The following is a 26,029-nucleotide window of genomic DNA, read 5'->3' on the forward strand; positions in this document are numbered from 1 at the left end:
CTGCTTTTTTTGCTGCTGTGGTACCTCCTCTTTTGCCGTGCTCGGCTTGTCAGTGTCCCCGGAAACCGCAGCGGGGTGAGCCCTCCTCTTCCTGTCTGCTCTGCGCTCACTGCTTTAGGAAACGTGGCCTTATCAGGACTCCAGCAGCACAGCGGTAGATGAATGACAGACTCCCCGCTTCAGCTTCCACTTCTATCCGCCTGTCAGTTAACGCCACAGCCTCAACAGACCCCGAAGCCTCTCTCTGTGTGAAGAACAATGTCTGAGGCTGAACAAGTCCCGGCCTCTGCTCCGGAGGCCGCCGCATCGGCCGTCCTGGACGCCCTGAACGCCACGGACTCCAACGGGACCGAGGCGCTCAACGCCACGGCCAAATTCGTGGCCACCCCGGAGGGCACGGCTCTGGCGTACGGCAGCCTGGTCTTCATGGCGCTCCTGCCCATCTTCTTCGGAGCCCTGCGGTCCGTCACCTGCTCAAAATCCAAGGTAACTGTCAGTGGACCCCGGCGTTTAGGTTTGACTTCAGCCCGCCTGTCGTTAGCCTTCAGCTGCTAGCTGCTCCAGCTAACGGCTGGCTAACTATCGGCTCACCAGGACGCTAAAAATAATATTCTTCCAAAGCAAATACAAAAGAGGGGGTCGAGTTAATTGAAGAATGACGTGCTGAATTTATCGATAAAGTTGGGAAATACGCGTCCAGACTCCGAGTGAAGGTTTAAAGATCCAGCTGTTTGATTTTACCGGTTATTTCCAGATGCTAATTAGGCTTTTAAAGTAGTTATCTGCACTTGTTGCACTCATAACGCTGCGTGGTGGGTGTCGGGTCCTCTGGTGTGTGTTTGTTTAAACTCTTTTTTTTTTTTTTTTTTTCAAACTTGTGTGTACTTGTGCTTGTTTGGCTTGTGATGGAAAGGATGTGTGCCCAGATGTTTATTTACATTTCTCCTAACGGACTTTTACCTGGCTGAGTAACAGGGACCGCAACATCCGGGAGGGGAGTAGTAACTTAAAGTTGTAGTAAAAGTTGTACAGTGAGCCGAAAACAGACTGTGCTGAACGGAGTCGTGACATGAATACGAGGTTAAACCGACTGTCAGAAAACGCCAAGCTAGCCTCGTGGTCGTGAACGCATCACCAGGTGATGGAGAGAGAGACGTGTACTGTTTCTGTTTGTTCTCGTTTTGGGGTTTTTGCAGACATGCGCAGTTAGTTTAAAGTAGAAAAAACCTCCCACATCCTCTGAACAGCAGCGTGGAGGTGATGGAGGTTTTTATGAGTGACTCTGAGGACGCAACACAGCTGGCAGAAAATCACGTTAATCTACATAAACGGAAGCTGCTAATAACAGCTGTGAAATGAAACCGGCTGCTGTTTCAGGTATCACCAGCAGAGAGAGAGAGCTCTATCGGTGCTCTGCCTTTATGGGTGCACTGTCATGTCAAAACTACAAGTCCTGTGGCAGCGGGTTTAGGATCAGGTGAAACAGGGAAAATTCCCCATGATTCCCCCGATGCACAAAGTTTGGATTTAGGAGGGAAAAGTTTGGGCATGAAACAGAGTAATGTCTAGACTGAATTGTCAGAGTGGGTGATATCTGTGTGGCTGTCCGAGTGAAGGAGGAATATCGGTTTGACCCAGAACCTGATCTGTAACCATGAGAAGATTCGAGAGATCAGACAAATTCAGAAACTTTGTGACTAGATTAAACTTTGACTGCATGTAGGAGCTGTCGTTCATTTCAGTGTCCTCTGGGACACACCTGTTTATGAATTTCCAGAAAAACGTTTTAATGACACTCTTGTGAGGATTCTTTAAAGGTCTAGGAGTACTTGGATGCTGAACAACAGAAGGCAGAGTGCATCAGTGCTTTCCAGTGGCACACCCGGCCAATGTTTTTGGCTACTTTAGGTATTTAATTTTCAGATGTACACATGACAACGAGACAGAAGAGACAAACTTTAGATGTTGAGTTTTCGAGCATAGAGAAATATTTAGTTCCCCTCAAGATGTTTTAATCAGCTAAAGACAAAACAGAAACTAGATTCTTGTCACATTATGATTACAACACAAGACTAAAACCACTTTTGATGAGTTTAGATTTGACATGTGCTGCTGACTTATTGTAATGCCAGAAAGCTTCACCTGTATCTCAGAAATTACTTCAGACTGAACGCTCTGCGCTGCTCTCTCTCATGTTTGTCATTTTCTGTCACTCACGTTTCTTTGGGTTTTGAAGTTTGTCTTCACTGATGTGTAGACTCTGTTTTATTTCACTGAGTCGCAGCAGATCCTGTCACTCGCATGTTGGGCATCCACAAACCGAGGCAGACGTGTCACACAGGATGAATTGCGAAATTAATTGAAATGAGACGTAAACGGCAGTAATTAGGCTGAAATCATAACCACAGATGTTCCTTTTGTCTCTTTAATATCAGCGGCTGCTTAACACATTTGCAAAAACAGGAAGGGACTGTTATCTCGCGAGGGAGGAGAGAATCAGCTCTGTGGCCTGAGGCAAGTGTTTTACAAAACAGGACTGTACTCGGTGGAAATGAGATGGTTTGAGATCACAAAATGAAAATGATTTTATGGAAGGACGCAGCTGATTTACAAGGCAAGTATAAGAGTGTCAAATATATGTTTATAAGTTTGTAATGATAAATGTATTTTACTAAGTTGAAAGGATTAATTTGAAAATCTTTCTCATGACGTTTTACTTTACATGAAATTACAAAACTGAATGTTTAAATTTTATGTTCAGTTTGGAAATTTAAAGAACAAAATAAGCATTAAAACGTCAGCTGGTTAGTCGCTGTTGAAAATGGCAGGCAGTCTTTCCAGGGACTATTTTTAGTTGTGGATTAATTTTCGAGTGGGTCATTTGTGACCTCAACTGTACATTTATACGTACTGCTGTGAGATTTTGTCGTACTGTGAAATTGTCAGTCTGCGAACTCTCCAGCTGCTCGGTTTTGTCCCACTGTTGTGGCGAGGAAGATGGAAAATTGTTTGAAATATTGTTTTGGTTTGTTTTGGGGTTTTTTTTAACATTAAAGGCTTTGTTTTGATTGTAATTTGTAATTATTAATCAACTCATTGGGACAATTTTCAGTAATTCTGAGAATTTTAATATTTTATGGTTGTTCACAAAATAGTTTAAATCTACAAACTGGGTCTTTGTTCACATTTAGTTGGAAATGGAAAAAACAAAGTATGAAAATCAGCCTGACTGTGTTGACTTCATTCAAATTTGTTTTTTATTAAACTTACTGTATTTGGTATTAAATGATACTAGAAAACTGAAGTACAAAAGTAATTCAAATATTTCACCATGTTATGGGATGGAGCCTTTAAAACTATTGCAAAACACATGAAAGGGATTTGTGATGTTGCAGAGCTCTGTGTGCGCACTTACAAATGGAGGCTTTCTTGATAATCTCTGAACTCTTTGCAGAAGTTTGAGTAAAAACCTCCACACACCGCTCTGCTCACTGTATGAAGTAACTTTGCTTATTTTAATACATCTGTGACTTGTATGGCTCTTGTTGTGGCTCCTCTCAGAGTGTTTCCTTCTCCTCAGCATTGCACGCTCCGCCCTGTGACATTAGAATAGCAACAGTGGAGATGAGAAATACCTGGGGCCTGACTGTAAACCCTCTGGGTGACGACTCGGCGAAGAGCTACAGGACCGAGTTGTACCTCTGTAGCAAAGATGTGTTTTTTGTTTCAAACAGCAAAACAGGGTTTTGTGCTGGCGTTGGTAAATCTGACTGAAAGTCTGTGTCTGAGCCTCAGGTGATGTTCAGTTTAAAATCGGCATGCATGGCATCCTTCCTCTCTCTTCCTCCGCTCTTCCTCTTTCTCGCTGTTTCTCCTCTTCAGCCATCCTATAATATAAATATGAGTTCAGATACATCGAAGCTTTTATTCATTGAAGCTGTTGCCCTGTCTAATTCCAGCAATGATGATCTGTTTCCTGCACTGGACACCTGTTTGCTTGTTTTAATTTTGGGCCCTGCTTCCAGCCCTGCTCCTGATTGCCGATCTGATCCCTCTCTCTCCCTGTCTGTCTGTGTGCACATCTGTCTGTCCACCCATTCTGTTTGTCTGTCTATCTGTAGGAGCTCGGAGAAAATGATTACGATTCTGGGTTCAGAGTGAGTATGACAGTCGCTGTGTGCACAAATACACCCAGACACTGTTGGTTTCCCGCCATGACACAGCAGGGACTGCATGAACACGGGGAGGTGTTTAGTGGAGCCGAAACGACAAACTGTTCATGTTATTATATCAGCTCATCAGCTAACGCTTGTTTCAGTGTGTGTGCTGTCCGAAAAAACCGAACATGTGACGTAGAAGGCATCTTTTAATTCATCGCTGAAATAAAAGCAATACCTGCAAATAGCTACAGTTAAATGGAGAAGAAGAGGGTCAAGAACCAATCAGATTCAGATTTTTTTTTCTGTTTGTTTGCACTTGTTTAAGGTAATTGATAAGTTAAAAAAAAGAGTTCAGGGCATCTGCTGTGGCACGTGGCTGATAATCCCAGTTTATTCCTGCCTCATATATTCAACTTTACTGTGTCTTAATGAGTAATGCGAGCTGCTCACACGCTCTGTAGGAGTTTGACAAAACGAGGAGATGCACAAAACGCAGTGCCAAAAGTATAAACACGTTTTTTTACATGAAACAGGTTAAAAGATTCTGCTACTGGGATTTCCCAGGAAATCGTCTAAGTAGAGCTGGGCGATATAAGATTTTTTCATATCACGATATGTTTTTTTCATTTCAGGTGATAACGATATATATCACGATATAAGCCAAATAACTATATTTGTAAGATTTAAATGTGCCGTTGCTCACAAGTAAAATGTGAAATCTAAGAGAATAAAAAATGAGTGGGCTCAGTGGACCCCAAACACTGGTACATAAAACATACTATTTATACTCTGTGTAAACAGTACTGAGGTTTATTTTTAGAATATTAACTGTGCAAAAAACTCCCTGATGATGCGTCATGTTGGGTTCCTGCGACTAACTCCGTCCTGATGTAGACCATAGTAGCATCTAACTCGCACTAACATGGTGTCACTTCAGCCTCTGGACTGCTTCAGCCTGTTTGCTAACAGCTGTGTGTTTGTGGTACATGTAGCTCAGTCACCTGCAGATTTACTGGTTTCTATAGAAGCTGATGCTGCTTTAAAAACATTTTTAGTTTCAGGAAACGCAGAATGTTAGCATTTAGAAAATGTTAGTAATATTAATACTACATTTACTGCAGACTTTAGCTTTGGATTATAAAGCACTGGTTTGTGTAGGATTCCTCTCCTTATCCCTCTACATCCTCCTCTGTCCCAGTTTCTGTCTCGGGGGAGTAGATGGAGGAGAATATAGATGGAGGTGACTCTCAGGCTTCTCTCTCAGGGCTTCTGTCAGTCTTCAGTAGGCGCTTCTTTTCTGTCAGTTTTGGTAGCAGCAGCAGGTCCGATCCGAGTGTGGAAGGACGGCCTGATCGGGAGGACAGGCCTCGGTAGAGATGTGGAGGTGCCCTCAGGCATGTCTGTGGAAACACTAAACAAATTTCTGCCATTGTGTAATTATTGCAGCGCTCAAACCCACGCTGGTGTGATGGCTGTATCCTCCACAGCCTTTTATACCACCAGAAACTCCCAGCTTTGAGAAGCTTTGGTTGCTAAACGGTGAATATCCACACAAGCAACGCCTCGATAAGAATCAGATTTTATTACAGAAGCATAGTGTTCAGTGTTCGTCTGTGGGTCTAACTCAGGCTGTCACTGAAGGTTAAACTCATCAGGTTGTGGCATGAAGTGAAAAACGCACTGATATGTAATATTTACCTGATTTGTGCCCGTGTGCCTGCCATCAGTCCTGGTGAGCACTTGTTGGACAGTTTTCTCCTTTCTTTCTTCAGCGATGCTCCACCGAGGAGGAAGCACCGCAGCACATTATTCTAGTATTTAGAGATTGCATCAGCTCTGATTACAGCTGCAGTTACTTCAGGCTCTCTAAGCAAAACTGAGTATTTGACCCCCAGCATGACAGCTGTGCAGGCAGGTTTGTGGTGCCTGTGTTGCCTCATTTCACGAGCAGCAGACGGCGCCTCAGATTAGTTTGTGGTTGCAGAGTGAAGCAACTGCTTATTGCAGTGTTGGCACACAGCCTCACAGAGCCTCACAGGTGCTTCAGGGTTGATCCTGGTATTTAGGTTAGTTTAGGCGTTAAATGTTGACAGCAACAGTTACATTACAACACATAATCTGTGGTCCATATAATCCTAATTTAAACTTGATGATCTTAATTTAAAACTTCACTGGTTTCTGTCTGGAGACTAGTTCAGTTTCTTTCAGGTTAAATTTGTGGTGGGAAGGTTTAGCTTGGTGTGGTCTCATCTGGCGTTTGGATTGGTGTGCACATCCCTGTCTTCTTTTGAACCTTCGCCTTACCTGCTCATTTCTGTCTCCGCTCCGCTTCTCCCAGAATGCAGCCGACATGCCCGAGACCATCACCAGTCGGGACGCAGCGAGGTTTCCCATCATCGCCAGCTGCACTCTATTTGGGCTCTACCTCTTCTTCAAGGTAAGTCGGTGTCTCTTACCTCGGGTAGAGCTGCAACGGTGCATTTCATCAGAGGAGGCTTGTTTCTGATGCTGGACGTGTGCTACGCAGGTATTCTCTCAAGAGTACATCAACCTGCTGCTGTCGGTCTACTTCTTCGTCCTGGGCGTCCTGGCTCTGTCTCACACTATGAGGTACGTCAGAGAACGTGAATGTGTGTGTGAGTAAATTGCTTTGGTTTAACTGATGTTGGAGGTGACTCTACTCTGTTCTTGGCTCTGTCTCTCAGTCCGCTGATGTCCAGAATCTTCCCAGCTTCTTTCCCAAACAAACAGTACCAGCTGCTCTTCACTCAGGGCTCTGGAGAGTCCAAAGAAGGTGAGACCTGCTGCCCGTCCCACCAACAACGAGAACAAACACTCTAAAGATCATTCCTCAAAGGAGCAAATGTGGGCTCAACCAGGCAATTTTTTTAGTTTCAGACAAAAAGGAAAACATCTGCACAGGTTATTGTTCTGATTTAATGGAAAAGATACCAGAGGAAGTGAATTGTTTTCTGTGTATCATTGTGAAGGGATTTTAGTCCACTCTTCTTTAAAATGTTGCTTCAGGTTGAGGTTTGTGGGAATGAATGCGCAGCTCTGAAGTCGTGCCGCAGCGTTTCATTCAGGTTCAGGTCTGGACTGTGACTGGGTCACTGCTGCACGGTGATTCTTTTCTTATTCTGTTGGAGGTTTGCTGCTGTGCTTGGATCCTCCTCGGGACCAAATGTTAGCTCAAGCATTATCTATGAGACAGACGGCCTCACGTTTGACCCCAGAATACTTTGGTATAGAGAGGACTTCACAGTCGACTCGATGCCCAAAGCGCTGCTGTGCTGACACTTGTTTGTGCTGCTGTGGATTATTTCATCGTTCCTTCAGATGAAGCTTCGCTAACCTAAGCTCTGCTGCCATGTTCTTTTTAGAGAGCAGAGGCTTTCTGCTCCAACCCTAACTGTGCTGTCATGAACTTTAGCCTCTAAGATGCTAACTGGGGCCTGTAGAGTCTGACACGGAGCTCTTGGGATGTTTTTAGTTTCTCTGGATGGTTGGAGCTTTGGGAGGAGTTTGTTGGGACGTCTCCTCCTATAAAGACTGACGGCTGAAAGTTTTCAAATGAATAATTGTTACCCTCGGCTGTAAAAGGCCAATGGGGTATTTTTACAGGTGGATGGGCCGAGGTGGCAAACCGAGTTTGTGAATGCGATAACTCGAGAACGAGGCAACATAGTATTATCAGATCCATACCATAGGTGCATCTACTAATCGAATGAGTTAGACTCTCAGTGATCTCAAGGTCAGGTCTGAAAATCTTGTGAACACAATAAAATCTGAAGGCTGTCATGTAGTTTTCAAAATGATACCATAGATGAATCTAGGATGGGGGTGTTGAACTCCAGGCCTGGAGAGCCGGTGTCCTGCAGGTTTTAGAGATCACTGCGCGTCAACACACCTGAATCACATGATTAGTTCGTTACCAGGCCTCTGGAGAACTCCAAGACATGTTGAGGAGGTCGTTTAGCCATTTAAATCAGCTGTGTTGGATCAGGGACACATCTGCAGGACACCGGCCCTCGAAGCCTGGAGTTCCCCACCCCTGATCTAGGAGGAGGCTGACGGACGGCACTAGCGGCCGTCAGTATTTTTTAATTTTAGAATAATGGACTTTAAGTTATTTTGAAATGGCCTGATATTCATTCCCGGATTGATAGGCAGCAATAATTGCTTGTGTAAGAGCACTGGTCGTGTTCTTCCTCCAATAAACTGCCAGAACTCTTTATAGACATGCTCACAGTTGCTGATGATCACTTAATTGAACGGCCTTTTGAACCTGATTGAGGTCTCCTGATGTCTTTCACATTCATATCTGACCTGCATCTCTCCATGTCTCTACAGAAATAGTCAATTATGAGTTTGACACTAAGAACCTGGTGTGTCTGCTCATCAGCAGCGTGGTGGGAGTCTGGTACCTGCTCAAAAAGGTAAAAGTGACACGTGCAGCTCTGCTTTAATTAAACTGCACACAGAGCTGAGCATAGCTGTGAGCTCCGACAGGACTGAGCTTAGGCCTGTGGGGTAATGAGTTATTTATGAAGCCCTAAATTACAGTGCTGATGTTTCTGTAATGGTTAATCCACAAATATGTGCAAGTTTATAATCAAAATGATATTTAATGTTCATTATGTTAAAAGCTTACTGTTTTTGTTGTTCTTGAATTTTTCAGTTGACTCTTTTACATAAAAGCAGTAAAAACAGTGAAGCACGTTATTGTTTTTTCATCAAGATGCCAAATTACAGTTATTTACTGATGAAATAGTTTTTAGTGCTTATGTTTGATTCATTTTGTGATTTCTCTGAGACGTCTGGTGTGAAGCAAAGAAAATCGACAGATTTTAAAATGTGTTTTCCTGTTTTCACAACAGATGTCATAAAATGTAAGCTGTAATTCTTTTCATTAGAAATAATGTTCCAGGCTGTGACGCTCACATAGAGCTGAAGCACTTCAGTCTGGTGAAATCTGTAATGTGATCGAAGCCTGCTGATCGGCTTCATATGGAAGCCCGTTTCCGCCACTAAAGAAAAAAAAGAGGATCCATAACTCGAAATTTCGAGTTACTTTTCTCAAAATTTTGAGTTAATAACTCGAAATTTCAAGTTAGCGCTGCCAATCAGTAATCTACATGAATGACGTCATTTCCTTGTTACCCAGAAGCTGAAGCCCTCAGGTACAAATGCTACAGCTAAGCTACTGGTCTTACATCCAGTCATGAATGCACAGATTTCTGAGTATTTTCAGCTTGGCTTTAAAAATGATGAAATCCTTGTGTTAATAGCTGAATCACATGGCGTTACCATCAGCCAACGTACTCGCGAAAGCGCCAATTTGTTGCAATCCGGTTTTGAGTGCGCGTTACTTTGCGCCATATGCTTCTGGGTAACAAGAAAGTGACCTCGTTCAGGTAGATTACTGATTGGCAGAGCTAACTCGAAATTTCGAGTTAATAACTCACTAATATTCACTTATATTTTGGCTTCTAATTATTATTTAAAGAATAATCAGGATAAAACCTGTCTGGCAAAAATGAATCCAAACTCGTTGTTTATTTAGCTCAGACTAAAGAACCTCTGGTTAACATCTGTATAAAGGATTCAAAAGCAAAATGATTATTTATGTAAATGTGTTCGTCTCAGCCGATCAGATGTGTGATTTTGTGCTCACGTGTGTGTGTGTATTGTGACATCACAGCACTGGATAGCCAATAACCTGTTTGGGTTGGCGTTTGCCCTGAACGGAGTGGAGCTGCTCCACCTGAACAACGTCAGCACCGGCTGTATCCTGCTGGGGGGGCTGTTCATCTACGACGTCTTCTGGGTGAGTTCACGTGTCCAGCTCAGGTAGTCGTACGGAAACTTTCCAGAAGGTTCGAGCTCAGCTTTGTCATGTCCAGATGTTCAGTTTCAGCAGTTTGACACAATCCAGATGTTCCAACAATGATCCAGCATGAACACAGCTGTACATCATCCTTATTCTGTGTGTCTCCAGGTGTTTGGGACCAATGTCATGGTGACTGTTGCCAAGTCATTTGAAGCACCAATCAAATGTAAGTGTGCTGTGTATGACCGTGTGAGTCAGTTTTAGCTCCTGCTCTTCATCGACTTCACCCAGCTGATCTCCTGTCCTGCTATGATCTCCCCCACCCGTCTTTGCTCCACTCCAGTGGTGTTTCCACAGGACTTGTTGGAGAAAGGTCTGGAGGCCAGTAACTTTGCCATGCTGGGACTGGGAGACATTGTCATCCCGGGTATCTTCATCGCTCTGCTGCTGCGCTTCGATGTCAGGTAACACTCGGTCCTCTCTCCTCTCAGCTGCCTCGTTTCCTTTGTTTTCTCTCATTTGTGAGATTTAAATAAGATGAATGTTCTGTATTCACTTTCATGTAAAACTGTCTTCTGTCTGCAGCTTGAATAAAAACAGCAGGACGTATTTCTACTCCAGCTTCCTGGCCTACATCTTCGGACTGGGCCTCACCATCTTCGTCATGCACACCTTCAAACATGCACAGGTACGAGGCTGAAAGCACAGTCATTCTTCTCAACTTTGTTTTTGTAATTAAACTGCAGTAGTTGGCCAGTCTCTTCTTAAAACAGCCTTTTTGCAGCCAATCACATCGGCTCATTTTGAGGACTCCTCATAAACTTGTTAAAAGCTCGCGGTTTCAGGCGTTTGAGTTGATGTTGGACGAATCACGTTAGCAAACGCTGCATCGTTTGATAGTTTTGTCTAAATCATGATCGGGATTCAAATTCGATTGATTGTGTATCCCAGAGTTTTTCCTGCATTCAGGAATGTTTGCTGTTGTTCCTTTCAGTCTAATTTAAGTAGAATACAGACTTTAATCTACTGAATGTCCAGAACTGCTCTTGAGCCAGGCTGAATGTTGTCGGGTAGATTTCCAGACAATCTGAGAGAGGCTCCGATTTAAGGGTTGGGACCTTTGTGTTCCTCCATTATTCCTTTTATCATCAGCACAGTAAAGCTTCTAATTTCCAGTTTAAACCACCTCTGGGACCCTGAAGCTCCCCCATGTGAAGCGGATGAAAACCATATCCTGTCATACCGACCAGAGTTACAGTCAGCTAATCTGCTCTCTTTTTTTCTCTTATTTAAACAGCTGATAATTAGTTGCCAAGAACATGAGGTTGATGAAATGGCTGCATTGCTGCAGTGACACTCTCAGTGATTTCACTTGTCGGGAAGTTTAACTTCAGCGTCCTTCCTTTGCTTTAATGTGGAGTCTGTTTCCTGGAGGTGGACTAAACGTTGGCTTTATTAACAAACTGGGACAAATATGAAGTCTAATTTGTGAGCAGCTTATTAAGTGTTCCTGAAAAGTCTCAAGTTAGAATTTTCTGGAAAATCTGCTGTAGGTATTAAATTTACCTGAATTTAAATTTGCACAGGGTGTGTTTAAGAAACCGCAGCCAATAAAATTTTAAGGATTTACTCGTCACTCACGGCTGTTTGTTGTTGTGCAGTTTATTTATTTATTTACGGACCAACATCCAAACAAGGAGAAGAAACCAGTAAATGCTGTGCTGCTGGGGTTGTTGCACTGATCAGGCCTGAAATGGATGATGCTTCCTGTCTCAGTTTTAATGATTGAGGACATTAAAAAGCTGTTAAATGCTGGTTTGATTGTTTAAACTCTGGCGTCTGTGTCCAGCCCGCCCTGCTGTACCTGGTGCCCGCCTGCGTCGGCTTCCCCGTCATCATAGCGCTGTTCAAAGGAGAGCTCACGGAGATGTTCAGGTGAGTAACCACGGCGACCACACGTCCTCCTGTGATCATTCACACAATGAGGCAGCAGGGCCGAGCTTGTTTTAGCAGGAAAACATGTTTCTGAACATGCGTTTGCATTTCTTTTCCTCTGAGCACTAAAATTAACGAACTGAGAGATTTATTTGTGATTACTGAAATTAGACTCATGAGGATTCTGTGTTTAGTGGATTAAAGGTTCAGAATCTCATGTCTGGTGGACTGAAACCTTATTGGTTGCTTATTCCAGAATGAAGCTCTGTGATTGGACAGATTTCTTTCTTTTCTTTTTTTTTTTTTTTATTCAGACAAACAAATACTGCCCCGAAGAGTCTAACCGCTGCTGTCGGGTATAATTTAAATTTAAAAATGTGATCTATTGAAAAATGACACTGAAACATTTCTGTTATTAAATGCATGAAAGTGCACGTCTGTTAAACCACGTTTTTTATTTCATTTAAGAATAAATAAGATTTGGACCTTGACTACAGCACAGACACTGTACACATGTTCATCCAGTGCAGGAGGAGAGACTGAAACCTCGGGGCCTGATTTAATGACAGTGTTTTACAAACGGGAGCAGCTGCTCAGTTTTTAAAGGATCTCTCTCTCTGGAGTTCGGTCTGCGCTGCAGGAACCATCGAGGTTCTCCGAGCAGCAGTTTCCATGTTAAATGCAGAGTCTGTGACGGCTCCTTTGTATGTTCAGGTGCTTCTGTCATCAGACCGAAGCTCTCGTCCTGCTCATCGACCTCATCATTTCACTCCCTGCACCCACGTCTGTTTTGTACTTTCTCTTATATTTTTCTCCCCACCTCTCGTTCTTCGCTGCCATCTTCTCTTTTCATCCCACCTTTCCGGTCGGTCTTCATCCTCCGTCCTCCTCGCTTGTCACAGCAGTAGAGCTCTATAGTAACTTTAGAGTTTAAGATGATTTACCACATTCTGTCTTTGCCTCCTTTCTTTCTCACTGCTTTTATCATCTCCTTTTTCTTTCTCTTTATTTTTTTTTTATCTCCTCTGTGTCTCCATTTTCTTCCTCTGCTCCCCGTGTCCTCCCCGTGGTTAGCTATGAGTCATCAGAGGAAGTTCTTCCCGCCTCTCCCAGACTCACTTCCTTTCCAACCGTCAGCGGCTCTCCCGCAAGCCTGGCTAGCTCCATGGATGCCGTCTCTGTGGCAACAGGCTCTTCCCCGCGCCACCGCAGATTACAACCCACCTCGATGTAGAAGCCCCTCCCCTCTATCTTTACTGTCCCCCTTCTCTGTCTCACCTGGGCAGGTAAAAAGCCCATTAATGAGCCCATTAATCTGCTTACATGAAACCATCGCTGCATGAGATTCACCTTTATAGCATTAATAAAGTCATGAAGGAGGAGAAATTCACCTGCTCCAAAAGTGACCCAAGGTGGGGTGTTGTTAGCTTGATTAGCACTGATAAAGCTGCACAGACACAGGTAGCTGCTAATTAACCGAGCAATAAAATATGATGATACTGTTTGTTCCACCGATCTTCACAAACACTGCAAAGCAGCTACACCCGTAACTTTAGGCCTCGATAAAATCCAAATGGGTGATTTATTAAAAAAGCGATCGCTCACCTTTCAGTTGTTTTAAGGTGGAAATTGGCTAGAATCCAAACAATCAGCCGTAAACGTGTTTGTGCCTGTGGAGACTGACTTGCTCTTGGAGCCAGCCTCCAGTGGCCATTAGAGGAACTGCAGCATTGGACTCATATTCGGTGAAACACACTAACATCGTCCTTTTTTTCTTCTTCAGGTATGAGGAGTCATCTGAGGAAACTAAAGAGGAAGCGACAGAATCAGAGAAGAAGGACCAATAATATCCATGTCGCCCCCACCCCCTGCCCTCCCTCCTCCTTCAGATACTTTTCATCATCAGCCTGCTGCCACCACATTTCACTGAAGCCCCGCCCCCTCCAGTCTCTCCAGCTTGCTGTTTGTCAGCCAGGGGAAACGGGGCTCATGTTGCCAACGCGTTTGTCTCTGATAACCACGGGAGCGGCCGCCGACTGTTACCCGTGGTTACGACTGCCGTCGCGCTGCCAATGATGATGTTTGTAATTATTAAAAGTCGTTTCGGACCCGGTGCCTACCACGAATCCTCTCACACAGGACCACAAAGTGGCATGTCGGGGATCACCTGTCCAATCGGATCTCATCATGTGTTTGCAGCTCGCCGCTCAGATAGGCAGGGAAACGGGGAGCGCTTGTTTTAGTCTTTAAACGGCCTCGAACGTGGACGAGTCGGACGGAAAAACGAGCGCTGCTGCCATTTTCTTTCTTGTTTGTTACTTTTTTTCTGAAACCCTCAAACAAAGAACCGCTGATGATTGTGAGGATCATCCCCAGAATCTGATCTTGTACAAAAGTCTGGAGTCGTGGGAACTCTCCAGATGTGGTTCTTTGTTTCCGGGTGTCTCCGCTCACCAGGCGCTGCTCACACTGCCTTCTGCTCTGTCTCATCAGCATCTTCTACTGGTTTTATCTGTATTTGTTTCTTATAATAGGCCAGAATTTTAAGGGGGAAACCCCAGCTAACAGTTTCAGTTTTTTATGTATACAGTTATGTTGTCATTTGTTAAAGCTGTATTGTGTTTACATCCACTTGTCTCCATGCTGACTGTACGTGTGAGTTCTCCCTGTCTGTCCCGGCTGTTTGCCAGAGAATAAATATGCTTTCCAATCAGGCCTGTGGTGCTAACGTGGCTTCAAGTTAAACCCTGCAGCTGTAGGTCGTAGGGCCATACAGCTGAGGCTAAGAAAGGAAGTAAAAACAGTGAGTATTATAGGTTTTTAAGTTCTAAATGTTCATCAACCTAAAATATGGTTCCTGTTGCTGACGAGGATTAAGTAGTTGGTTTGTTTTGGAATTAGAAAATTGGAGGTGAATTGGTGCACAGATGAGAGTTAATATCATAGACCTGTCTATGAAAGATGAGAGTTCCAGTTGTATAACGTGTTGGATTACAGGCCTCAGAAATATCTTCCTGAATAGTTTATGGCCGTTCCCAAAGTCAAGAGAGCTGCGACAAAGTCCCAGGAGGCTCATCCAGTCTTAAAAGCTTCCCTCTGAAATTCAAGAGAAAGTATTAATTTTGTTTTGTTTGTTTTTTTTCAATTTTATTAAAAAAACATAACACAGGATGTTTGCTATAAAGCATTGAGGCCAATGTGTGACCCAGCTGCCACTGGGTCACAAAACTGAATACAAGAGCAGCAAATTTAGCTCCAAGTAATAACATAACAATCCAACCACCACCTCTCGCCCAATGGTAGCTGAGATAGACTCCAACCTGCCCGTGAACCTGACAATAAGCAGAAGAGGATGAATGGATATAAATTTATATAAATATGTAACTTGCATACTTGAGTAAATCTGAGTTGCTGTTATTACTGCAGCCCACCAGGGGGTCCCAGCCCACACTTTAGCAGTCATTGGTCTACGACGTCGGTCACTAGCTTAGTTTAAATGTGATACAGCGGGGTTGACTGACACGTCTCTGGCCAGTGAGCACGTCAGACCTGCCCTCACTGATGCCACATTGGCTGTCCATCTTCTATTTACAGTCTGTTATGAAGGTTCTGGAGCTTTATTGCACAGACGTGTAACAGATACACGGATACAGTTTTTGTGGTGAGAGAAAAATGCCAATGTGGTTTTTGTGGAAAATGTTTAGAAACCAAAAGCACAGTTTGGATTTCTTTGTGGGAAACGAGGGGGAGACTTGAACTCCGACTTTTGGTTCTTTAGTTCAGTGAGAATATTTAGAGCAGTTATAGCTCCAGGTGTGAATACTGCAGTGCAGCCACTCATTATAGATAAATGGTGGCAAAAACAGCTGTAGTTAGAAACTAAATATTTTCCCTCAATTTCGCTCCTTTCCGTCTCTTTCAGTTGGAGTGTCTGGTATTTAATCAGCTGCACAGGTGAACATTTACCTGTCTGGATAAATAAAAACTGTATTCTTGGTTTTCAGTCTTAAAGTTCTGGCCTGTGAGAGGAGAGGAGTAAAGGGAGGAGGCAGACTGAACCGCCTTCACTGCCCCACAAAAGGCATCATTCTCACACCTTATTGGTGAAAAGGTGCAAGGGGAGGAGCTCCGTGGCTTCTTCCTTTGATAAGCTGTGAGAATGAGCCCGGGAGGCAAAGTGTCACAGGGCGTTTTACAAAAGCATCCTCAAACTATGATCAAACTCAAACTAAGAAAAATAGCCAAAAACAATTCAGCAGAATTGGAGACATCGTGACTGTTGGCCTGTGTTACAGGTTGATTTCCAAAATCTGCTGCTTGAAACTGCATTTCCCATAACGCCAACATAACACATCCTACAACTGTTTCCACAGGATAAGCCAGTAAGCTTAACCTAATGCAAGTACAGCTGCAATTTAATGTAATTCAGAGTTTCAAAGTAAAAGTTTAAACATAAATGCAAAAAGGGTCCTAAAATCATCTGCAGTTGCAGATGATTACAAAGTTTTTGGATGCTTGGAAAAACCCCTGCCTAACTGGACATATTCAGCCTCACGTTAATACTCTCAATGTTATTGATTGTTATGGATGCTTTACTAAGAGATGCACAGTTTTTGTATCAATGTAAAATCAAAATGCTCTTATTCAGCTCAGTGAAGTTCAGTAGCCACTTAATTTTAAATATAATGTACCTGAAATTGTTTTTTTTTCTTCCTCTCTGGTTGTATTTGTGGTGGCGGCCGTTTTACGGCGCCAACTGTATCCATTTTATTTGCAATAAAACTTTTGGTGTTTTGATCACCGTATAGAGAAGCATAACCTTTGAGTCCGGCTGCTTCTATGACTCCTCATCCACTGCTTGTATGTTCACCGTTAGAGATTTGGTGCTTAATAATTTATTTACATGGCAAAATAGGACCTGAAAAAGTGCATTTTTGTATTATCACAACAAAGATCATTTGTTTGCGGATTTATACATAGTTTTTCTAAACTACATTATCTTGTTTTGAGAACCTTGGAGGAGCTACAATAGATCCCTGAGGAACTCCTAATTTGGGAAGGCAATATATTTGAGGCTTGTAATTTGATTTAAATCTGATGTCTAACAATGGTAAACTCACTGATGAATTGGTTTTAAATTTGTCTTTCAGGCTTTAAAAATATGGAAATATCATGGAAAATAAAAATGTTTAACATAAATTTGAATGTTGATGCCAAAAAATACCAAAAATCCTATCTCTGATGCTGTTTTCAAGTAAAATTAAAACAGTAAAGTGTCTGTGTAAGTTCTCTTGGCTTGGAAAGAAACTTAAAGAAGTCCAGTCACTTTCTTTGTGACTTCCTCAAACGAAAGGAGTAAAGTTTTAAGGTCTCTTAGGCCCCTAGACATTTTTAATTACTTAGTTTTATTGAATTATTTACTAGATTTGGGGAACAAACTTCACTTTTCTGAGGTGTCTCTGTGCCAAACACATGCCACTTGAAAGAGAAAATTCTAGAGCGATCTTTACGTTTTAACGGACCGTTTATAATTTAACTTTAACTTCGATGGTTACTGAAACTGTACATGTAGGATTATTATTGGAATTTGTTAAAAAACAAATAAATGAATTTACCTCAAAAATCGGTTTTAAAACTTTTTTCCACTCTGGCTATGTTTTGTCGTTTTATTTTGAAATCCGATACCCGGAAGTCTTACTACGTTTCCGGTTGCCGATGCAAACCGAGCACGGTCGTTTGCTTCTGGTCAGTTTTAGATTTTGCCTTAATAATGGGAGAAGCTGATGTGACGCTGAACCAGACCGACGAGAAGCCGCCGGACTCGGGGTTGGCTCCCGGGGAGGACTCGGTGGTGTGGAGCCACGAGGTGGAGGTGTGCCTGTTCCACGCGATGATCGGACATAAACCTGTCGGTAAGACCAGAGCTAACGTTAGCATGCTGCTAGCTGGAGCGTCTCCTCTGGTAAAACCAGTTTAACTTAGACTGCTTTCAGGAGCCTCTGAATCAATATGTAAATACAAGGAACCCGTTAAATTCAGTTTATTGCAATAACATGTGTTTAATGGGGGATGTTTATTTAAAAGGGGGATGTTTATTTAAAAGGCTAAAAACCAGAGATTTTTCCTTGCAGGTGAGACGCGCAAGTTAGCAGGTCAAGAGTGAAACTGGTTCTAAGGAGAAAAACGATTGTTAATTGTGTTTGGCAGGACAGAGAACCCACAGAGGGAATTACACGCTGACTTCGAGATAAGTTAAATAAAAATCGTGAGATCAGCTGAGCTGTGCGGACTCTGAGGTTTACTGCTCTTTGTTTGTTTACTTCACTGCATCCAACCCATGGCCAGTATTAAGGAAGGCTAACTCATTCACACTGATACCTTTGAGCCAACCTAACAATGCTCATCAACACCACAATCAGATTTAACCAACTGCTGCCTTTGTTCCCTTTAATGAGGTAGTGTGTTAGTGTTGATCTCGTCAGTATTTGAGCTCCTCTTTGTTGGAACAGGTCTTTATCCTTATGTTACTTTGGACTCTTACTGGTGTTACAGTCCAACTCAGTTTACTTGACTTCTTTTAAGGGCCCACCACTGTTGCTTTTAAATTTTCTGATATTGTTTTTGCATTTATGCATTTTGCATTTATTTATTTATGCATAACATGCCTTCATACCGTGTAAATTGTAACATACCCATAATAGACCCGTGTTTTGTACCCTCATACCTATAATGGACCCATTTTTGTAATATATCTATAATATTACTGAAGCACTTTCTGGATGGATGCAAACTGCATTTCGTTGCCTTGTACTTGTGACATGTGCAATGACAACAAAGTTGAATTCTATTCTGTTTCAGGTAAAATAAAGTCCAGGTGTTTGGAAAACTACACCGCTTTTCTTGTGTGTGTCCAGCCTGGTCCCTCGCTGTGTGAATGGTTGAATGTAGTATGCAGTTGAACATGCTTTGAGTGCTCAGTAAACGTGGAAAAGAGCTGTTTAAGTACCAATACAGTTACAGTTTCACTTCATATTTTTCAGTTTTTCAATTTTATTTAATTTTTTTGCTCCTGCAGTTTTGCAAGAGCAAAAAATTTCAAAAAAGTCATTAAAAAAACAATTTTGGATTTATGTGTAAACATAGTGACTCAATATTGTCAAGAAAGAAAACTCTACAAACAAGAAGAAAGTTGTATAAAGTAAAGAGGCTAAGTTCTAAGTCCCTCTAAGTGAGGAGGGTTATAAAGGATTTGGGTTCCTCTGTCAAATACAGCTAATATGAATATAAGTTATCATCCAATAAATTTACTGATCCGGCTTAGCTGGCCTGTGGTTGGCTCCGTCAGACTGCAGGAAGGCAAAAGGGCCGACGCCCTAATGTGTTTCCTGGGAAAAAACAGTGACCATGATGCAGTGCATGCTGTGTGTCCCTGTCTGCAGGTGTGAACCGTCACTTCCACATGATCTGCATCAGAGACAAGTTCAGTCAGAACATTGGACGGCAGGTCTCCTCCTCCGTCATCTGGGACCACCTGGGAACGATGTACGACATGCAGGCACTGGTGAGGACGCACACATGCATGCTGAGTGTTTGTTACATGCCGCGCTGAACGCGGTCATCACCACTGAAACTGTCATTTATCTGTGACGCAGCACGAGTCGGAGATCCTGCCGTTCCCAAACAACGAGAAGAGCTTCTCCCTGCCCGATGACATCATCCAGGAGGTGAAGGAAGGTGAGGGAACTGGCGTCAGAAATTCAGCTGTTTTAAAATTGTTTATAACAGGACAGAAAGGTTAACGTAATTTCTTTGTGTAAATGGACTCTAATTTGTGTGTTTGTAGGGAAGCTGGGCTCAGAGGAGGAGTCCAAAGAGGAGTTCAGGATGGAGAGAGAACCTCCAGCTACACATGAAGAAGGTACCAGACTGTGTCTCGCATTTATGGTGCAGTCAGCTGGGGCGTCCCGGCACCTCAGCGGTTCTTTTACATTTAAATTCAGAGTTAGCTGCTCGCTTTCAGACACATGTGCATGTGACCCACTGGGTTTAAACAAATAATACACAGCTTCATATAATCAAACATATATTTCTGACCTTTCCCCTCCTCGTGGTTTCCCTGTAAGCAGTTTGTCTGCTTAAAGAAGCATTTTGATACATTTTGATAGCATGTGAAATCTCAAAGGGTTAAACTGACTCCAGGGTGCTCTGTGATATATTGTCGTCACACCCGACTCAGAGCGTCAGCCATGTTTAAGGCTTGGAGGTTTAACTGGGAGCTGCTAGAGTTGGTCGATCCACTCAGTAGTCCAGTCGTTCCATCACACCCTGAGGCATCGCCGCCGGGGCAGGACTGCAGAGGAGGCGAATGTGCACCTATTGGAGCAGCGCTGTTCATCATCTATAAAATATTGTTTCACTCGTCTCTTCATCTCGACCTCTTCATACATAAGTTTTTTAAAACAGCAACTTTGCAAAGTCAAGTTATGTTCTGATTTCAAAATCAAAGCAGCACTTTGAAATACCCTCCGGCTCCTTCTGCTCGCTCTCATCAGATGATGATGACACTTGCAGAAGTTTGTAAAGTCAGACTTTGGTCAGAGCACAGCACCCACTAGAGGACGTCTGGCCATCGGGCGACCCTCATGATGTCTGTTTCTGATTGTTTGGTCAGAAACATTCTCACCAGTGTCCTGCTGGAGGTCATGTTGTAGCTCTGGCAGCGCTCATTCTTTTCCTCCTTTGATAAAGGAGCAGATACGGGCCTGGAGGATGAGTTCAGGGCCGTAGAAGGCCCTGAACACAGCCAAGTGTAAATCTAATAAAAAACAGTCAGAAAAGATGAGGAGGGAAAAAAGTCCCTCCAGTCTTAGAAGAATATAAGCAAGGAGGTGAAGTTTGTGCAGTCTGGAGAGTTCAGACCACACCAGCGTTTTCTGCAGGTTTTAATATAATCGTTTCCTCCGTCTCTCCGCTTCAGGGAGTAACTCCTCTGTGAAGATGTCCGAGCGAACAAGCAGCAGTCGGGATAAGGAGAGAGAGCGAGACAAAGAGAAGGGAGGAAGTGATGGAGGATCGTCATCAGCGGCGACGGGAGGAGGAGGAGGAAGCGGTAGCGGAGGGAAGGAGGCAGAGAAGAGGAAGAGGAGTCGAGCGGCCGAGAAGCTCCTGTCGTCTTCCAACCCGGCGAGTCCGGGAGGAGCCAAGAGGAGGCGCACCTGAGCGGGGGATGGACAGAGACGGAGGAGCGCGGAGGAGAGGAGGAGGTGAAGGAGCTGCTGCCGTCGCAGAAGCTGAGCTTGCGAGCTTTGTGTCGTGTGAACCTGGAGTGAAGTCGTCTAAGTGCTCTCTGTCCTCTTACAGTCGCCCCCTCTGTGGCTGCTCTCTGATTGGCTGCTTGCCACCTGTCACCCGGCACCTGTGCCTTCATCTCATCGTGTGATTACAGTGGGAGGAAGCGACACATCTGGAAGCACCTCTGGAGTGTTTTTAGTGTGCAGACAGCTGACCCGACCACAGCGTGAGCGGAGTGTGTTGTCTTATTGTTTTTAATGGGAAGGTTGGAGTTGGCCCCGAGTTTTGCCTGTCAGGCTACAAAGAAGCCATCCAGGAGGATTGAGCACATCATCGTAAACTCTGCTACAGTTAATGTCCTGTTGTTGTTTCCTGCCTTTTCTTTTACCTTTTTAAAGCTGTTTCACCTTGTAGTGAACCAGGAAGTGGAAGAACGTTCCGGTTTTCCTCCATTTTCATTTAAACTTTCTCGGTTGTACAGAGAAGTGAAGGAGCCCGGGTGAGAAGGTTTTCCAACCTTTACGCTCTTTTCACGTCAGTAGAAACTAGAGTAGAAGTGAATATTCCAGCTTGCACCTGCGTCAGCGTGCAGGCCATGTTCTCACAGCTTGTAAAATAAAAATAATTGAATCTGTTTTATGTCATTCTGATGATCATCTGCTTAGACCAGTGGTTTAATGTGACAGCAGGTCAGCATGTTGGATGTCTGAGCTGTGTGTTGGTCCTCACATGGTGAATGTTGCTGCAGTGACTGTTTTTAGTTTCTGATCATCTGAAACTGCAATAATTGTGTTTTTCTCTCTGAACTGGACGTCGCAGCATGTTGTAGTTTTGTTTCTGTGCGAGGACACGAGCAGCTCAGTGGGATTCCAGTTATGTTTTTTAATCTTTGTTTGCTTCGGTTTAATTTGTGTCATTTGAAAATGCGTCTTCTGTGTATTTAGTTTAGCCTCGGCGTGTTTTGTGGGCTGAAGTCTGGAGACCACGAAAATCAAATGTTCCCTTTAAGTATTTTTGGGGTGTGATCATTCATGACTGCTGATGAGCTGATGTGTGAAACAGCTGTTTGTGTCATTAAAGCTGAACCTGGCTGCGTATCAGAGTCTCCCGTCATTCGTCATTTTCCTGCAAAAATGTTTGTAAAGACTTGAATGTTGGAAACATTAAAACTTCTGCCCCTCTTTTAACTCCAACTTTGTTTTGTTTTAAACAAAGCGTTCGACCTTTAATGTGAAGTTTCCAGACTGTTCGCCTTCACATTAAAGCTCCACAAAGTCTGTAATTAATACAAATATTCTAAATCGTGTCATTTTTGCGCCTCAGCTGTAAAATGCTCACGGGGTATGTCATCGCCTCGCTGGGCGGCGTGGACGCCGAGTTTGTGAACGTGATAACTCGAGAGCGAGACGGCGTAGGATTTTCAAATTAAGGCATAACCAAGGTCCAAAGTCCTCTTTTCAGGTAAAAGTAACATTTTTATTTCCTTTTTGAAAGCGAGAGGTGTTTGGAGTCCACTGTGAAAATCTGATGATTTGTGGTGTCGTCTGCTCGTGCGATTGGCTGTGCTTCATCAAATCCAAAGTCACCGTTTCTTTCTGCTAAAACTTTACCAAATGTTTTGAAGAGCACAATTTTAACCCCACAGAGTCTCTGCAGTGTTGTCTGAGGTCTGAAAGATGTGATCCAAAAACACAGACGAGCTGAAGGGTCACTGTCTAAACATCCGGGGCTTCAGAGACGCCGCAGCAGAGACACGAGCTCGTCGCCTGCCTGCTCAGCAGCACTGAGGCAGCAGTTTAAGGTAAAGGAGCTCCAACCTACCAAAGTAAAATGATAAAGTACTTAAAGTCTATTTTAAATGTGCATCACTGATTTGTGTCATTAAATGACCTCTGTATCTTCTTTCTGCTGCAGCAGTGAAAGTCTCACTGAGACTATAAATGACAAACAGCCTCTGTGTGAGACGCTGTGACATCATCAACAACACTGGACATAAACCTGTTTTTGTTCTGTCCTGTACTGTCGTCAATAGAAAAGTTAGGAAAATATGACATTTGAAGATAATTGCAGAAAACAACACTAAAAGATGCCATTATTACTGCTGTTAATGCAATTATTTTTATGGGTCTAAACTCGCCTTGGCTGTTAAAGCTGCAGTGTGCTCATGCAGACAGAGGGGGGCGACGTCCCCCTGCAGATGGAGCAGGTGTGCTGGGGAAACATGTTCAGGTACAAAATCAGTACCAGTTAAATGTTTATCTGCCATCCTGATATCAGTGGAACGAACTCAGGCCTGTAGCTCAATCTTACTGCGACTCTCCAGCATGAATGTTGTGTTTCATATTGTGAGCATCTGCATATGGAAATGATCCTGTAAGTAAAGCTGGTACGAGGCATCTTCTGATACGATGGGTTTGCTGCTCCGGCCCACTGAAGAACGCGGCTCATGGAGTAAAGCGAGTTTGACGCCTCTGCTCTAAATAAATCTGAGCGAGTTATGAGATGACGGGAAAATTCAAAACAAACTAATGGACTTATTTTTAGATTTTTATGAGATGTTTGCTGTTTAATCTTAGAATATTTGATCAAAGATATTGTGTATGATTTGATGCTCGTGTGCAGGCCTGTGGCTCTGCATGAAAGGTAGAAAAATCTTCTCCAAAGGGAAACACGTCTTTCAGCTTTTTACTTCAGACACTAACAGTGCAAAAGTTTTAGTATTAAAATCTCCATACTGTGGTCCACTGGATCACGTTTAATTCATCAATGTGTAAATCACTTTAATGTTGCAGCTGCGGATGATGACGTGTATGCATCATATACGAAACATTTAATGTATCCAAAATATCCAAATGAAAAATACCTTAATAAAGTACAAGTGCAGTAAGACTGTACTTGAGTAAATGCACTGAGCCGCCGTCCGTCTGTGGTCCTGTTCATGCTCTCGTCACTGGGCAGTGTAAGACTAACAGTTACTGCAGGATCGATGAGGACCAGAGGGGGCAGCACCTCCCCAGCTTCCCTCTGCATCCTCATGCAAGCCTCATGTGGAAAACTCTGGAGAGGAACTTTCTGGACCTGCTGCTTCTTTTTCTGCTTCATTTCTTGGTGCAAATTTTTTTATTTATGGAAAGAAAAACTCAAAGCTAACTCGTGACTCTCGTGTGTGACAAAAGCTGCTTTTGCTTCTTGTGTTTGGGAACGTGATGTGCATGCAGCACCTGCTAACATCAGGTATAAGTGCAGATGTTTAAATGGTCCACAGCTGGATTTTATGAACCCGCCTTTATAAAAACACGTCAGAAGCACCTGAAAATTCAAAGGTCAGGCAGCAGCTTTCATTAGGATTAGTGTGCAAGCTAGCAGCAAAACTTTTATATTTTAAAAATTCGGAGCTAAAATGTGGTTTTAGTTTTGACCTTTGAGACGTGGCTTCAGCCGGACTCATGACCTGCATGCTGGACAGAGATTCGAACACAGCGTGTAATTATTTGCTCTTTTCTCGTAGATTTGTTCTGTTTTTGTAGTTGGGACATGTCATTGTGAAGAAATGATGAGGTCATGAGATGTGCACATCAATGCATTTTGTAAAATGACATTTTCTGCAGAATTCTGGCTTTTTAAGAGTTTTTTTGTTTCTTCGTACTTTGCTGACACCTGGGCCACTTTTGTCATTTTTCCTCCACTAAATCTGACCTGACACATTCTGAATGCTGAAATGTACTTTGACCTTTTAAAGTTTGTATTAAAGGTTTTGGCCCGACTCTGTGGGGCCCAGCAAATGATCGAGCTAAATAATGTAAAAGTAAACAAGACGGTGGATTTGAAACGATCTGTGTGTCTGTCGGAGAGGGAAAGGTCAGAGAAAGGTCTCCGCCTGTAAACAAACACTCTAAAGGTCTGAGCACCGCACGACTTCACCTTTCATCGGCTTTTCCTTCCTTCTCCTTAGAAAAGCTGCTTTTGTCTGCTTTTAGTTTTTATTTAGTCTCAGTTTTTATGCAGCAACTCCTCGACTGTGAGACACGTCTCCAAGTGCTGCAGACCAAATAAAACCAACATGTGTGTGAAACACTGAGCTTAGTACATCGGGATGATAGCCTCCCGAGATGCGCTGCTCCAAGAATGCCTCAGGCAGCTGAAGACAGACGGTGATGAGGAACAAGCGTGGACGATCAAGCCCCTGCATGACAGGCTGAGGAAGAGGCAGACATGAAGAAACCAAGCGTCTACCAAGCGCCAGGAAAGACCAGCTTTAAGATACTTTGATCACGGCAGCACAAAACAAGCCCTAAACTTCCACCACAGCTGCAGCAGTAACATAACAGCAGACTGTGCAAACAGGATGTAAGATGCAAGCTAGGACAGCAAACACCTGGAAGTTTCCACTAAAGGCAGTTTCTATGTGTCTAATATCTAAGAGAAAGTTTGATTTTTGCATGATGTGAAAACACTGTTTGCTGGAATATTTCATCAGTGGTGGAAATATTGTTAAGATTGAACTCTCTGAGGTCTAAGTCACCATCAGTGACGACCCCACCCCTGACAGCCAATAAGAATATGTCATTTCTCTGATTGCCAAGACTTCTCCCACTTCTCTTGGCAATCACAGAACAAAGGAATTAATTATTCCAGCTGACACAAATCAACAGCTATTCACATTTTCTTCCCAAAAATCAGGTTTGTGTTTCTCTGAAATATAGAGTTAGAGAAGGGTCAGACTTTCCTTCAACGATGACTTAAACCAGTTATTGTTTCCAGATCTGTGAGCTCGCTAAGGACCGCTTGGTCCAGGTGAAGGTGACGTATA

General features: G+C 43.3%; 2 protein-coding genes and 1 long non-coding RNA gene across 6 annotated transcripts; all 3 read left to right on the top strand.

The window, feature by feature from the left end:
* Positions 1 to 95: 95 nt before the first annotated feature.
* hm13 (histocompatibility (minor) 13) lies at positions 96 to 16,746 on the top strand. Of its 3 annotated transcripts, XM_005477819.4 has the most exons (12): positions 101 to 486; positions 4,122 to 4,157; positions 6,499 to 6,597; positions 6,688 to 6,770; positions 6,866 to 6,954; positions 8,514 to 8,599; positions 9,865 to 9,990; positions 10,162 to 10,219; positions 10,337 to 10,457; positions 10,579 to 10,681; positions 11,843 to 11,928; positions 13,712 to 16,746. In XM_005477819.4, the coding sequence occupies exons 1-12, from the start codon at positions 259 to 261 to the stop codon at positions 13,773 to 13,775; spliced, it is 1,179 nt and encodes a 392-aa protein (XP_005477876.1). In that variant the 5' UTR covers positions 101 to 258; the 3' UTR covers positions 13,776 to 16,746. The 3 variants fall into 3 exon arrangements, with proteins under 3 accessions (XP_025757602.1, XP_005477876.1, XP_003446052.1); XM_025901817.1 differs by lacking the exons at positions 4,122 to 4,157; positions 13,712 to 16,746 and adding an exon at positions 13,003 to 13,651 and having other exon boundaries at positions 96 to 486; XM_003446004.5 differs by lacking the exon at positions 4,122 to 4,157 and having other exon boundaries at positions 103 to 486.
* An 862-nt stretch (positions 16,747 to 17,608) lies between these two features.
* On the top strand, positions 17,609 to 22,406 carry mrgbp (MRG/MORF4L binding protein). 2 transcript variants are annotated; one of them, XM_005477818.4, is made up of 6 exons: positions 17,609 to 17,840; positions 19,368 to 19,489; positions 19,581 to 19,662; positions 19,772 to 19,846; positions 20,906 to 21,191; positions 21,289 to 22,406. In XM_005477818.4, exons 1-5 carry the CDS (start codon positions 17,699 to 17,701, stop codon positions 21,145 to 21,147), a joined length of 663 nt encoding a protein of 220 aa, XP_005477875.2. In that variant the 5' UTR covers positions 17,609 to 17,698; the 3' UTR covers positions 21,148 to 21,191; positions 21,289 to 22,406. The 2 variants fall into 2 exon arrangements, with proteins under 2 accessions (XP_005477875.2, XP_013127267.1); XM_013271813.3 differs by having other exon boundaries at positions 20,906 to 22,406.
* Positions 22,407 to 22,696: 290 nt separating this feature from the next.
* LOC109196191 (uncharacterized) lies at positions 22,697 to 24,798 on the top strand. Its single transcript, XR_002057674.2, has 2 exons — positions 22,697 to 23,020; positions 23,134 to 24,798. It is a non-coding gene; the product is annotated as an uncharacterized LOC109196191 (long non-coding RNA).
* Positions 24,799 to 26,029: the final 1,231 nt, after the last annotated feature.

Source organism: Oreochromis niloticus, linkage group LG20 (assembly GCF_001858045.2).
Source record: "Oreochromis niloticus isolate F11D_XX linkage group LG20, O_niloticus_UMD_NMBU, whole genome shotgun sequence".
Classification (NCBI taxonomy): Eukaryota; Metazoa; Chordata; class Actinopteri; order Cichliformes; family Cichlidae; genus Oreochromis; species Oreochromis niloticus.

What these genes read in the sequence shown, in the direction of transcription:
- mrgbp (XM_013271813.3), top strand. Translation starts at nt 17,699, where the DNA reads ATGGGAGAAGCTGATGTGACGCTGAACCAGACCGACGAGAAGCCGCCG. An exon ending in GATCGGACATAAACCTGTCG is followed by an intron (nt 17,841 to 19,367) that starts GTAAGACCAGAG and finishes CCCTGTCTGCAG; the next exon opens with GTGTGAACCGTCACTTCCAC. An exon ending in TGTACGACATGCAGGCACTG is followed by an intron (nt 19,490 to 19,580) that starts GTGAGGACGCAC and finishes TCTGTGACGCAG; the next exon opens with CACGAGTCGGAGATCCTGCC.
- hm13 (XM_025901817.1), top strand. Translation starts at nt 259, where the DNA reads ATGTCTGAGGCTGAACAAGTCCCGGCCTCTGCTCCGGAGGCCGCCGCA. An exon ending in TCTGGTACCTGCTCAAAAAG is followed by an intron (nt 8,600 to 9,864) that starts GTAAAAGTGACA and finishes GTGACATCACAG; the next exon opens with CACTGGATAGCCAATAACCT. An exon ending in CTGCTGCGCTTCGATGTCAG is followed by an intron (nt 10,458 to 10,578) that starts GTAACACTCGGT and finishes TTCTGTCTGCAG; the next exon opens with CTTGAATAAAAACAGCAGGA.